We start from the raw sequence: 15089 nt of genomic DNA, 5'->3' as shown, positions 1-15089 counted from the left end.
ACCCTTTTGGACCCAAAATAGTGTCAAAGCAGAGACCTGAGTAAAGTGCTGGGAGGAGGTAATACATGAATTCAGAGCAGAAAAGCAAAGAGAATTAACACAACTGGAGTAAGAAATAAAAAAAAAAAAGTGAAAAAAATATGAGAAATAAAGGATAGGAAAGAAAACAGGGGACAGTGAAAACAGAAGTTTTGCCAAAAATCTAAACAAGCTAGACAAATGCATGTATCCTTAGTTCTACCTCAAAAGGCTGCAACTTTCTTTCAGGAACATATCTTGGCAGGAATAAGAATTTCATTTTGACCTCAAAAAGAAAAGTTAAAAAACATCCCTGCACACAACCCAAACATTTCTTCTGCAAACTGCCAAATTTTCAGGCTGTTTTTTTGTATGGGTAAGCTTAAGTACATCCACAGTTTGATGCCCAGTCACTGATAAAGAGTTGTCACACTTCTTAGTCAGTGACTGTTTTAAACCAAAGCTGATAATGCCTAGGATTAAGATTTTGGATGTGGAGTCAAACTGACTAATTATGAGAGGGGAGAGGAGGGCATGCACAACCTGTGGCCTTTCCCAGACTGCCAAATTACACAAATGGGTCAGTAATAAACCCCACTGGAATTCATCAGTCCTGTAACACTTTCAAGAGGCTTGAGTAAATGAGGGGAGCCTGAGAGGAGGGGAGGGAGTTCAGAGCCGCAGCAGCTGCTGCTTTTCCTAATAAATTTGATGAACTGCCTCACTGGAAACAGTGTCCAGGGTTTTATGCTGTTTGTGACCACAGGAGTTCAATGAGAGTCTGGCCTACAATACAGATTTCCCCTGTGGAAGAGTCATTTTGCTCACAGCACCATTAGGGATTAATGAGAAAATGGTCAAGACAATGCTCATGTAATAAAGACTAGCAAAAAAACCCCACAGAAACAATAGCTCAGGAGAAAGTTAACAACTTCATCTCTCTCATAGGTCAGCTCCAAGCCCCTCTCATCTCATATCAGACAAGTTTGCTGAAGATCAGAATTTTTTTCCTACGGCACTTGGGGAACTTCTGAAAAAGAGGAGAAAGAAACTGAAGTGTTAAAAAGCCATATTGATTTAAATAGGTAAATGTTAATTTTTCAATTCCACACCTATGGCTTAACTCCATTAACCCACTGCAACACTGGGACTGAAAGCTCCTGCCATGAGTGAGAAGTCCCCTCAACAACCCCTCTGTGTGGCTGTGAGCAGGGCCTCCCAAAGCCAAGAGCTTCCATTTCCAATTTCCACAGAGGCACTAGAAGGTCATACCAAGGTCCACTGAGAAAACTGGATTGCTTTAAAAATAAATAAGTAAAAAATAATTACTCCCCCCTCCAAATTATGGTCATATACCGCTACTATACAAAATGCTGTTCATATATTAGAAATCTTTTTTATCATCTTGTTCATTTTTGACAACTTTTTTTTTCCTTAAATGCAAGATAGATGAACCAGGTTCGCTTCTGTGTATAATCAGTTCCACTTTGAAATTCCAGCACAGCCCTGCAAAACTTTCATTTCAGAGCTATAATAAAGGTACTGGAAAACTCCAAATCCTCTCCTATAAGATCTATGCATCATTTGTAATGATTTTAAAAAAGTTACAAAAAAGGAGTTATGCTTTGCAAAGCTACATTTGTGCCTCAAATAAATAAATAAAACCATTTCTTTAATCCAAGTGAGTGCTCTATCACATGATATGAGGAGGGGGCAAATTGCCAGGGTGCATCTCAGCATTGCTTCTTCCCACCAATCTGTATAAATGCAGAGATGAAACCATTCTACTAAATTCTTCCTGCACCATGAAAACACCAATTCCAACAGTTCATTTGCACATGCTGAGCACACACAGCCCAGGTCAGCAGCCAATCCAAGCCCTCAGTGAGCACTAAATTAATGGGACAGCATGACACGAAGAGGTACCACACTGCCAGAAATGACATCCCCTGCTCAGATGCAACACAGATCCTGGAAGCCATTAATGATCCCACAGTACTTCTTGCAGTAGTAACCCTGCTACAGGCAGGGTGGTGAGGAAATTCTGGCTCAGATCCTCACACCCAGGCTTGCTCCTGAGCTCCAGCTATGAAAGGATCCAGCACTGCCACCAAGAGAAGTGGAGATGTCTACACCTCAGCACAGGAGAGGCTGCATTTTGGATATGTGATGTCCAAACTGTCTCTATATGCTGTATTTGCTCCTTCACAGGAATACAAGTTAACATTCAATTAGAAATTGGAACCATTTTCAAACAAGGGCAGAGCTACATGGCAAAAGAAGAAAAACAGGGGAGAGGGAATGAAGTCAAGCATTATGACTCAAAATCTGCTATGTTTAAAGATGTTTGAAGTATCTGTTACAAAAACATTTAATAAAAGTTTACAGTTGTCCCAATTTGAGATGCAAACAACGTATCTGGATTAAACAGACAGGAAATGTGAAATGTGCCAGGACACAGCAGAATTTAAACAGATCAATAAATACAGCAACTAGAAGCAGTTCCCAATTTTTCCATCTCATGACCTTGCATTAGCATAAAGTTCTGAAATATCTTTCTTACCCTCTTATTTACCCACAATGAAAGAGAAAGGCAGATCATTTATCTTCTCTCCCTGTTCCCAACCCCTTAAGGTTAGGAATCCATAATCAGAACCATGATGAACTGGAAGAGCACCACATAACTACTCCAATTAGCATGCAAGCAAGCAAATAAACAAAATTTAAAATAATTCACTATCAGAATATTTACTGAATGACTGCAATTTGGTCAACTAATGAAACACCTGAGTATTCTACTATTCTATTAAAGGCACCATGGTTTGGGTTTTTTGAGGATGTGCATATTTGTTTTTAAGGTTAGTAAGGCCAGGGTCATTTAAAACTGCACTAAACCATGCCACTAAAGCAGTAATGGAAACTAGAGAAAACTGCTGCTTAGATGTAAACTACAAACATGAGGGAAAAAGTGACAAGCAAAAAAAAACCTTCCCAATATCTTGGGCTTTTTTTTCCTCCTTTTTTCCCCTACAGTGTTATTCACTCACCTACCTAATGCCAAAAAGAAGAGGGTGTTTTGGTTTTGTTGGGCTTTATTCCTTTTAACTTAAAACCAAAACAGATCCCAAAACCCCATGCTGGCTATAAAATAGAGAAACCTGAACTCTTAAATCCTAATCACATCCCAACCTCCACTCAGCTTGGTACTTCCAAGGGCATCCTTCAATCAGCACAGGCCCTGGGAGGCTCTGGCCAGCCTGGTCCTCCGGAGGGGCGCAGGGAGGTGGCAGCCAGGCCACTGATCCCTGGCTGCTTTGCCAGGCCTGTGAGCTGCCCAAGCCATGGCAGACAGAGCACAGGCAGGCTGCAGTTTATGTAAAATTGTTACACATTGCTTAGAAGGAGGAGACATCAAACACAGCAGAGATGAGCTGAGGAAGTTTCTGTAATTTATAATTTCTAAGGTCCACATCCCTTAGCTCCATTTTTCATTCCCCACTACTGCTTTCTTCAATTGTGTGCAAATTGCCTCTGGCCACATTTAATTACCAGGATATTTATATTCTTGATTTACACACCTGAATGTGTAAGGCTAAAATCCTGAATGCAATCAGTGAGACAACCTAGGCAAAGAAGACAGCAGGGTTTGATACCAGCATGCACTAGTGAAGGGAGGACTAAAAAATTACTTCCAAGAACCTTTGAAGAGAGGCATTTTTAGAGCCAAACATTTGTACAGTTTTTGAAGCATTCCCAGCTATGATCAGAAATAGTATTTTTCACTTGGACTACAGCAATGCAAAGAAACCAACAGCTAAGGACCAACCCTAAAAAAGCCAAGGTCAAAGGTTGTCCTCTTGCATTCACCACCATGGCTCTGCAATGGTTAAAAGCCCACACAGCTGTGCTGGCATCATTGATTAGGGAGAACAAGGAAGCACAGGAAAATGAAGCCACCTTAATTTCAAGCTCCATTAGAACTGAAGGACTTGGGGGCGGGGGGAGAAATCAATGTCTGGCAAATGAGAAAGGACAAAATCTGCAAAAGGAAAAATGCATTTTCAAGCTAAGCTAATGCAAACAATGGATGCTGAACAGCACTTGAGGTTGGCCCTTTAAGGTTGTGTCAGCATTTCCATTTATAAACTCTGATTTTAGTTACACTCTAGTAGCTTACCACAGGCTTTGGTATTATTCTAGCAGATACCACAAAGTATATCACAAATGGTAACATAAAATAGCAATAAGAGCTCAATTATTGAATAATGCACCCTTGCAGTACCTGATGTCAGAGTAAGAATTTTTAAATTACGAGTCATACACATACATACACACAAACAGAACATACAGGGCTGGGGAGAGCATCCTTGGGACCCAGATTCTATCAAAAATAAAGCAGAAGTTCAGGCTACCTTTGATACAAAATCTATTTACAGTACTTTGAAAAGCTTCAAAATACCCCAGATACTTAACTTCAGCCTGTCTCTCATGCCACTCAGAGAGATTTCAGTCTAACCCTCTGGCCTCATTTAGATAAAAGCTCTTATTTCTGTATCTGGGCCTCCAGAGAGCTACTCAGTCAATACTCTGAATATCCACACCCAGAAATCAAGACCAAACCTAGTATGCAACCTTTCATTTCAGCTGTGCCTAGGTCAGAAGGCCAAGGTGAAACTTGTACAAATGAGATAATTCAACAAAATTTCCCTTCAGTGTAATGGAGCCAGGCCTTCACCTCAAACTTTCTAAGCAGATAAGCAATGCATGCAAGGAGAGCTTTGTCTCCTTCTAGCATTCATTTCACAAATCTGCACAGAGCTGGACTCAGCCAGAAAAATGAGAGCAAAACCATTTTTTCAAATTACCACCATGACTCTGGGCTTTTATTTTTCAGAACAAGCATAGAGGGGTCCAAATCTAGTATTGAGCCCAGTGACAGGTTCAAAATAAAAAGCCCATAGTAAAGCATGACATACATTGTAAGAGTCAAATGATCTCAGCAGGAATAAATCAGGCCCTGATCTAGCAACTAACTCCCACCTGGTACCCCAAAAATCAGTTTGAAAAAGCAGCACTGAATCTCTCTCTGACTCCAAACACAAACCAAACAGCACAAGTGCAGGGGCCAGGTCCCACCTCACACCTTGCAACAAGCACAGCCTCCCCACAGCTTGGGAATGATTCCTCCTCTGGCTGCCATTACTGCAGTCAGAGAGGATCTGCTGTGACAGTGCTCATTAGAAAAGGACATCAGAGTTTGTATCTTTGGAAGAGTGAGGAAATACCTTTTCTGAACAGAATGGCAATGTTGTGTTTATATTCCCATTATCCACCTTTGGGGTACAGATCTGCATGATCCAGCCTGACCTTGGATTTTTAAAATCCAAAAAGAAACAAACAAAAAGACCCAAACACATAAATACATGCTAAATACGAGATCAACAAGCACTTAACTAATACATTCAGTTTTGAAAAGATTTTGCCAAAAAAGAGCATTTTGACAATTTAGAAAAATCTTGATCTGTATAAACTCCTGATATAAGAACTATTATAAAACGGATTTACTGCAAGAAGGGCTTGTTGTTCTGCATGCAATTGAATAACATAAACTTCAAAATGAGAGAGGAAAAATACAAATTCTTATAATTTAATGGCAAGCCTAGAATCTTTTACATAATCTTCCCGGCCTACTGCTCTAGTGGGAGACATTTCCTGGACTCACAACCCTTTTATGTGCAAGCAATCTACATTTTACAACTGATAAATAATTCAGATAATTAATTGAGCTGCAATTTGGTGCACTTTTTAGTCAGCACTATAGAGCACCATTTAAAGAGACTCTGTACAGAAAGTCCCTCCTGCTTGTTAACCCAAGCTGAGACTTCTATTAAGGTGAATTCCTAGATTCTCTTAGCTGAATGTCTTGCACCAGCAGTCTGGGACTTCATGCCCTAGGATGCTCCCCTCTGATTTTTCGTGCTGTTTTGCTCTCTCCATAAGAAACTGGGTATTTCCTGGCATTCTCCTTCTGCAGTGCTGATTGCCATCATTTGGGAGATTAGATTCTAGCATATCTCTCTGTGCTGGCCTCCCACAGAATGCTAGAACAGACTGCAATGGAAGAAGGAACAGAGACAATAAATAAATGCTTTAGGTAAGAGTGCAGGGAAAGCTCAAGCAAACTGCCAGAGAAATCTCTAGATGCAAAGGAGTGACGTGGGAACACATGGCAGGAAGTCTAAAGAGTATTTTCAGACTGTAAGAGCTTTGCTGGAATTCAGAAGTCAGCAGAACCCTAAAATTCATACAATAAAGGTTTAATTATATTTGTAGCCTTCACACAACTGCAACAGTCAGCAAAGGCTATGCATCAGGTCTGTGCCTCTGGCACAAGTGCCCAAATGCACCACCCTCTCCTGTGCAGTGGGGCACAGAGCTGCACCAATGCAGCCCCACCACCTCCTCAGAGGGAACAGGGCACACACCTCCAGCCTCAGGTGTTCACCCCAAAAAATCTCTTTGGCAAATGATGCTGTAAAGTATTTATGAATTGATACATGCTCAAACTGAAGATTAAGGGACAGATATGAGGAGCACACAGACAAGAATAATTGAAGTGTTAAAGAATCTACAAATGACAAGTTTCAGATGAGATTTCAGGCTAAATAAACTTGCTGCAAATTACACAGGGTTGTGAGTCTGTGTTGAGCATCAGGAAAAGACAGGTCTGAGGAAGGACAGTTAAGCATACAACAATAATGAGAAAGTGTGGACCAAGTTCATAATGAACATGTGAAGAAGTTTTTGCTGGTTAAAAAGAGTAATGATAATGCCAGAAGGCACAGGCTGAGGGCTTGATGCAGAACAGAACAGGCCTTCCCAATCCACAGAATTAAAGTTAACCAGTACACCTTGTAAACACTGAATAACAGCAGAGGAACAGTAAATCCTGTAAAGAAACAAAACAGACCCCTCCCTCATATCACTGCCTGCCACATAAAATGGGAACAGCTTCTGGAGCAAGGATCTATGCAGTGCACAGGGATGGCTTCATCTATCCCAAAACAAACACAACACATCTGAAGACTTAAGAAACTATCTAGGAAAAGAAACCCCAACAACCATCAGGAGGTATAAGAAAAAGTAACATAGAAAAAGAAACTTTTGTAGCACATCTTCATCTAAACCATCAAATAATTTTAAGACCTTCTTGATTAACAGAGGTAATTAGAGAGCAGTGTCTAACCCAAAGGTCCTCTTACATAACTAACAAAAATTTAATAAAAACTATTCTAAAAGAGTTGATGACTGCATACCAGAACCTACAGACAGGTACAGAGACTTGTCCATATTCTAAGCAAGTAACTTTCAGGTACAGACCACAGCCAGACATCTTGAGACCACAGCCAGACATCTTGAGATGTGACTGCAAATATCCTGAGCAGAGGACGTTCTGCAAGACATAAAATCCTTGCACCTATTAACTGCAAAAACAAGCAAGGACAAAACTTTTAAAGCTGACACTCAGCTCATGTGCCTCCAAGATGATCTGAAGTGGAGCCTCTTTCCATCCTTCCCCTTGCAAATCACTTTTAGCTAATTGACTATGAACGTTTTCTGCACATGGCCTGCGAAAACAAAATGTAAGACTCAAAGCACACAAGTATTGGGCCTCAGAGATGAGTTGCTGAAGTGATCAGTGATTAAACCACTAGTGTTAATCATGATTCAACACAGCAAACATGGAACTTTGATTTAAATGATTGATTTTAATCCTGTTTCTCATTTGTACTTTTTAGCTATTTTTCTGAAGAAAGCACTGAATTGCATTGGCTGATTTGGCCACCTAAACACAATGGTTTGCAATTAATCACTGGTTTTGTGTTAAATTTGGAGCTTTTCCTGAACATGAAGATACATTCAAATATTGACAAGGGCAACTAAAAATGGTACTAGAGAGAAGAAAACATACCAAGGTCACTACCAGAATATACCAGAATCATCATTTCAAATAAGGTCTTGAGATTTGGTAAAATTAGGAAAGAACATCAGCTTCATATTTTAGTTGGGTAACCAGCAATAATATAAAATATGATTATTATGCAATCATGTCAATTTTCTCATGTGCCACAAATCTCAGCTCCAAAGAGTCAAGCACTCTACTGCTTATGGGCTTGACAATCTACAATAAAATTCTTCTTACAACAGCAAGGAAAAACTGTAGAAATCAAAGAACTAACAGCAGTAGTAAAAAAAAAAAAAAAAGAAAAACAAAAAAGAGGCAAGAGTTGTTGAAAAAAAAAAATCTAGACAGAATGAGGTCAAGAAAGACATGTACCAAGTTTAACATCACCAATTAGAAAGACAACAACATCAGAAATTGGGGCAAAGGGATAAAACAAGAAAAGACAGAAAGTGAACAATGCCAGTGGTTTAGAGCTCTCACTCTGTGATCAGGCAACATATAAAGTCTCCAGAGAGAACTAATCTTTAGTGAAAGAGAGGCCTTAGAAAACTGGAGTTAAATAAGTCTGCCTGAAGACAGGAGACCACTGGGCTCCTAACACTGGCATGAGATTTAACTAAGGGCCCTGCACCCAAAATGGATGGCACCAAATGCCAAACTAAACATACATTAGATAAAACAGGGTCATTTCACCTGCCTCACTTCCCTTCCCAAAGTTCAGTAGTTTAGCATACTACTTCTGCAAAAAAAAGAAAGAAGAGCTTACAACTCTTCTAGCCCTCATAAGTGAGCCATCTGCCAGAAAGGAGAGAAAATATCAGCTTCAAAATGATTAACCAGTAATTCAGATTGTTACCTTCAATGCAACCCACAACATCAATTCCACCACCAGCTCTTAACTGAGAAATGAATATTGCAGATTTCATCATTAAGATATTCTACAAGAGCAGGCAATGATCAGAAAGCAAAACTATTTGGGTCACGATAATTTCTAAGACACCCAGAGAAAATTTACAGGAAACTTTATGTGATAAAATCATCTGGTAAAGCATCTGAACCACAGCAAATTTAGTGTATCACCAAGACAAGGTTATGGCATCTGTGACACAATGAAAGAAAAAAAGCTGCACTCACCTCTTCTGATTGTGGACTTAAATGCCCCCTATTCCAACACCTCAAAATTGCCTCAAAAGTGGTTCCACATGTTTTTCCAATCAGACATAAAAAAGGTTTCAAAACTATGAGAGAGGTATCCCTGCACAATTTAGGCTCGCAAGGCCAAGAGAGACAGGTCCCCAAAGGGAGTATGTACCTAGTTCTTCTTGATTTCAGCAAGAATTTGGAACTTAAAATACTTCTGTTATATTGGTACTTAATGCTGCTTCTCATGGCTAACTCAAACATCTTTCAGCATTCAAAGCAGCATCTCCCCTCTACATTTTCTCTAGCCAGTGAATTAAACAGAGAGCAAGATGATCTCCACAGAAGCCTTAGAACAGCTCTGCACCACAAAACAGGAACAGCAGTGGCAAGGGCAGTGTAATTCACATGTCAGAAATTTCCCTACCTGGATGTCAGTGTCCTTCACAGGTTCAAGAGGTTCAAATGTAGTAGCTGCACTTAGACTCTCAAGCCTCTGAGAAATGTGGGATATATCAAGCCCTCTAGACCCAAGAAGAACTGATCTGTAAGGAAGAAATTGTACAGATATGAAATTAGCATTGAACAGACAGAACTCTAAAGCCAGAGTCATTGCCAATATTTAGGTCAGCTTGCCACGTACAGACAGTGCTCCCAGACGTGTCACAAAAACTGCACAGAACCAAACTTTGAACAGCCCTATGTGTCTATGTAAACACCTCAGCCCTGCTGGAGTCCTTCTGCTGTTCCACTGCAGTGCTGCAGAGCTGCCAAGCCCTTCCAAACAGAAAAAAATGTACACCGTGCTGGTAAACATCTACAGCAACAGCCAGAACAAGGTACTGCACTTTTTAGCTTTAGCATCCAAAATCAACAACAGTAACTCGTCAGATAAACCCTTCAACTATCCTGTTGTTTTTTGGAAGCAGGTTTTGCAGTCATTCTGTTGTTCTCTTATTATTAGGGGTTCCATGCTGTTGTCTCCTTATCACAAAAGTTTCATACCTTCCTGGTGTTTTCTTGTGGGCTGCTCCTCCAAGCACTGACTCTTTCTTCTTTACAAAGCAGCCACTGACTCCAGCTCCCTTCTCACCCAGACACCCCACTCTTTTATAGCACTCTTCTTCTCATTGGATACAGCTGGGGCCTGTTAAAGTCAGGCCTGCTCCTAATCTTTGATAACTGGCCCAGCTGTAACTCCTTAGGGGTAATATTACTTTCTGCACTATCTTTATTTTCTTATATTCTATTTCCCCCAGCAGGACTCCCCCCTACATTGAACACCAGGCCCATAAGAGTCCCCAGCACTCCATACTCACGCCTTGCCATCGGTGGTCTCCTGGGAGGTGCGGGTCAGGGTCAGGCCTGTTCCTAAATCTTTGCTAACTGGCCCAGGAGCAGCTCCTTGGGGTAAGATTACTTCCTACACTGTATTTACTTTCTCCCAGCAGGACTCCCCCCACAGCGAACACCACCAGACCCGTAAGAGTCCCCAGTGCTCCATACTCACGCCTTGACGTTGGCGGTCTCCTGCGAGGTGCGGGTCAGGGTCAGGCCTGTTCCTAAATCTTTTCTAACTGGCCCAGCTGCAGCTCCTTAGGGGTAAGATTACTTCCTATACTATATTTATTTTCTCCCAGCAGGACTCCCCCCACGCTGGACACCAGGCCCCGTACTCACGCCTTGACGTCGGCGGTCTCCTGCGAGGTGCGGGTCAGGGTGCGCGAGCGCAGCCGCTCCCCGGCCTGCTGGATCTCCTGCAGGTTCCGCTCCACGTGAGGCAGCTCTGAGATCCCCTCAGTCTCGGCTGCCAGCTGCTCTGCCTGCTGCAGCAGCTCCCCAAAGCCGTCCGTGTCCATCTCGGCTGCAGGTTTTGCTTGAGGCACACAGAAACCTTCAGGGGAAAAGGGAATTCTTGCTCAGCTATAAACAGTTTCTGTGCCTGTGGGGTCACAGGCAGACCAGCAAGAGCAGGTCTGTCTTCTCCAACAGGATATACCATCTAACCTCCCCAGGCATTAAACATCAAGGAAATCTTTTCAAGCGGTCTCAGAGAGCTTTCCCTTGTAAGACTACAGGCTATGGACCTGCCAGAAGTGGGATGCAGATGTCATATCACAGTCCATATTTTCCCTTAAAACAAAGGAGGGTGAAAGCAGAGAAGTCCCTGTGAAGAATTTGGTGTCAATTTAGCTATAAACTACTTGCATACATGTCACAGACATGTTTTATGAAAAATCCTTTCCTTAGGATTTTTTCCTCCTGAGAAGCTGAGAAGCCTCAGGAACAAAATGTAAACAATGGTTATCTGCTGCTGTGGAATGCAACAGGTGCATCTGTGATTGGCCTCATGTGGTTGTTTCTAATTAATGGCCAATCACAGTCAGCTGGCTCCCAAGACACGAGCCTTTGTTATTCATTCCTTCTTATTCTATTCTTTGCTAGCCTTCTGATGAAGTCCTTTCTTCTATTTTTTAAGTATAGTTTTAATATAATATATATCATAAAATAATAAATCCAGCCTTCTGAAACATGGAGTCAGATCCTCATCTCTCCCCTCATCCTAAGACCCCTGAGAACACTGTCACACATACACACATGGACAGATTGCTTGGAGCACTGGACTCTGTGATCCTTGTGGGTCCCTTCCCATTCTATGATTCTATACTCATGAAGAAAGATGCACACACGTGCAAGCATAGGAATATATGTGGGCTGAAAACACACATAAACATGAAATTAAATTAGCAGCAAAACAGTCAAGCTACAAATGCACACAGACAGCCATAACTAGCTGGCTGTTAAAATGTGTTGCTCCATATGTCATTAACCCCCAGCCAAAGGAAATAAGTTCATGTTCCAGTTTAGAAGAGCTGTGTCTAAATTCAATGCCTGCAGGAAGTTTTACGTGTGCGAGAATTTCTTGCATTGACTCAGTGACAGAATAATTAAAGAAGTTAAAGCACAAGGCAAGGGCTGTAACAGAAGATGCATTAAATGCATCATGCAGTTCCAAATTCAGAATGGAGCCTGTTATTTTTACAGAAAGGACAAAAGCATTCATGCTTGGGTCACTATGGAAAAAGACATGTAGCTGCAATGGTGTCCACATTAACAAAATATGAAACCCAAAACCTCAGTTTCACACACCAAATCATGGTTTGCAGCTAAACCAGCTACAAAGCAATGAACATCAGGCACCTCTGTAAAGCCACAGAAGATCACAGAAATCTGTGGTGCTGAATGGTGCCACAGAGATAGAAATCTTCAGTACAGTCCCTCTCTCATAGCTTTTGCACCCAGACCCAGAGGGCCTGGGATGAAATAAGAGAAACCAGATGTCAAGCATTAACTCCCACTGTTTATCATTTACTCAAAAGTAAAATCAGTGAAGACTGTCTGGTTCAAGAAAGCCCCCTAGGATTTTTACAAATCAACAATAGTCTGCAATTCAAGTATTTCTTTGTACTCCTCAATCACACCAAAGCAATTTTACAGTAGAATTTGAACATTCCTCAGGGTCTGGTTTTCACCACCATTCCCAAATACTACTACCAGCAGCAATAGCAGCACTTTCCTCTGTCTGGACAAATGATTTAAAAGCACTGCATGATGATTCATTCAGACATATGCAGTTTGAGAGAGAAATCCTCCTGCCTGGGTGTCAGGACAAACCCTAACAGCAGCATCCAGGAATGGAGAATTTCACAAGCACTCCCCACACACTTGAGGAAAGCAGGGGGAGGGAATGATTGTGTTTGCAATGAGTTGTTAATCAGGTGAGATAGCAGAGACCGTATCTGTTTAACAGATCAGTGTGCCACCGAGATGGAGTGAACAGGGAGGAGCAGGGTGGAATCAGCAGTTTCATGCCCTGCAATGCAGTACAGAACATCTTCCCAGTGTTTACTTGCAATAACTCAGATGCAGCCCTGCCAGGAACAGCCTCTGTTGGCAGCCACTGACCAGAACAGCCACACTCCTGCATACTCAGAGACTGCTGAGATCCTCCAGGAGCAGTGACTGTGAGAACAACACAGACATCAGCTGGATTTGATCCCATCACTTCCTCTTTTCATTACCAAGATAAAAAGCTGGAGTGTAAGAAGCACCAACTTCTCAGACTGCTGAAACCAAAAGCACAAACAAATCAGTGCTACAGAACTGCACCCAAACCTGCACTTTTTACCTGCACACACCCTGTTAATACCATGTAAGGTCTGTCAAATAGGTTTGCCTGTGTAGGACAATTGCAATAACTCTGTGAGACTGAACCCAATTCAGCAAATAGGGAATAAACTGATTATTTTGGAGCAAGTTAAAGTACCTGTGATTATAACCAAGCACTGGAAGCAACATCTCAAAAGTCAGAGAGTCAACACTAAACAGCTTTTTCTAAGTGACAGAATTCAAACATTTAGACTGAATATTCATATATTCCTAACAGCACAATCAACTTTGTCTCCCCCCTGGCAGAACTGACTGCATTCAAGAGCCTGCAGTCTGACTCTTCATGCTGCTGTGCAAGATGGAAACTGCTTCCACAGCAACCAGTGATGGCAGATTTTCATGTCTGGCTGGGGAAGGAGCAACAACCAACACCTAAGAGAAAAAAAATACTTCAGAAATTATATTAACTTCAGTGAGACCAGACTGACCTTGGGCTAAAAGCCAGGACTGAAAAAGCTCTTCTGTAAAACAACTTTGATGACTTATCAATAGAAGTTGCTGCATTAGACCACAATTCCATTAAACCCCAGTTTAATTTCCCTAACATTTAAAACCACACATAAGCACTATATATTGTACAAACTGACTAAGTTTGAGCCACAAAGAAAACAGAAGATGACAGGTTTCTTAAGTCTATTCAGACTGATTATAGTTGATTATTTCTTACCTGAAAACCACTAAAAACTCCTCAAGAGCAATGAAATGCTATCTTAGGAAGAAAATGTAGCTATTCTACCCCAAATACAGCCATGATGAACATTTTACTGTACTTGATTCAGAAATACACAAAGCTGAAATACTCCAACGTATGTGCAAGTACCTGCTGTACTTCACACATTGACACATTGGGTTTGTGTCAACTAACCAATTAACTTTGAGAAACAGTAAAAAATTAAGTTTTTCCAGTGCTCTGGGAAAAAGAAAGGAAGAAGATGTCACAGGAGAAGGAAAGCCTCACCCACTACATTCAGAGTAGCTGATGAAGCAAGGATTCCACAAGTTACAGAAAGATTCTTCAAAGCAGGGAAGAAAAAGGAAGAAATCCAGTGTTGGCTTCTCAAAGAGGCTCCCACCTCAAAGTGCTCAAGAGACCCAGTCTGATGAGTCAGGATCAGCTTCTTGTGGAAAGAAAACACAAGAGCACAAGCACTAAGAGCAAGCCAGCAATGCTCTACTTCCTACAGCCAAGATCTGAGTAAAAAGTGCTTTTTTGACAGGCTCCAAGCCTGGGCTGCTAGAGAGAGCCTCTGTCTGCTAAGCTAAACATGAATAAGTAAAAGGTCCATTTTGCAGGCCTGGGGAATTCTGTCAGAGCAGCAGCAATAATACCCAGCTCCCACATGGCACAAGCAGACATCCAGACATTTCAGAGAACAAGGCAGCAATGCAATCTCTGTGTTACAGACAGGGGAAGTGATTGAGAAACACGAGATGATCATCAAAGAGCAGGTGGACAACTGCACAACCCAAATATCTGTTGCACATTTTCAGCACACCATCCCCTTGTCCCTAAAACACAATAATGTTTATCAAACCTAACAAGGAAAGCTTCACACCCTAACTACACTAAACCCAGATAAAATCACAACAGGCCACCTTAAAAACACCTAAAAGCTTCAGGCTAAATTTGGTACCCCAAACAGCTGGTACAACAGCCTGTTCCCCCTGCAACAAAAGGCAGATGCAGGAAAATCCTGAAGAGATCACACAAAAACCTTTGAAACAATGCTATTGT

The 15089-nt window shown here is 41.5% G+C and overlaps 1 protein-coding gene across 2 annotated transcripts in view; it reads right to left on the bottom strand.

The window, feature by feature from the left end:
* The window catches only part of NUP93 (nucleoporin 93), a 78567-nt gene that overhangs the window by 61734 nt on the left and 1744 nt on the right, over nt 1–15089 (bottom strand). Inside the window, exons 2-3 of one of the 2 annotated variants that reach the window (XM_058813449.1) lie at nt 10805–11018; nt 9552–9669 (exon numbers count right to left, since the gene is read on the bottom strand). In XM_058813449.1, coding sequence (XP_058669432.1) covers nt 9552–9669; nt 10805–10983 — 297 coding nt within the window. In that variant the 5' untranslated portion in view covers nt 10984–11018. Of the gene's footprint in view, nt 1–9551; nt 9670–10129; nt 10193–10804; nt 11019–15089 lie in introns of those variants that run through there. The other variant, XM_058813452.1, reaches the window with a different exon arrangement.

Source organism: Ammospiza caudacuta, chromosome 13, assembly GCF_027887145.1.
Source record: "Ammospiza caudacuta isolate bAmmCau1 chromosome 13, bAmmCau1.pri, whole genome shotgun sequence".
Taxonomy (NCBI): Eukaryota; Metazoa; Chordata; class Aves; order Passeriformes; family Passerellidae; genus Ammospiza; species Ammospiza caudacuta.
Note: the sequence above shows the minus strand (reverse complement) of the source record. Positions and strands in the feature narration are given on the sequence as shown.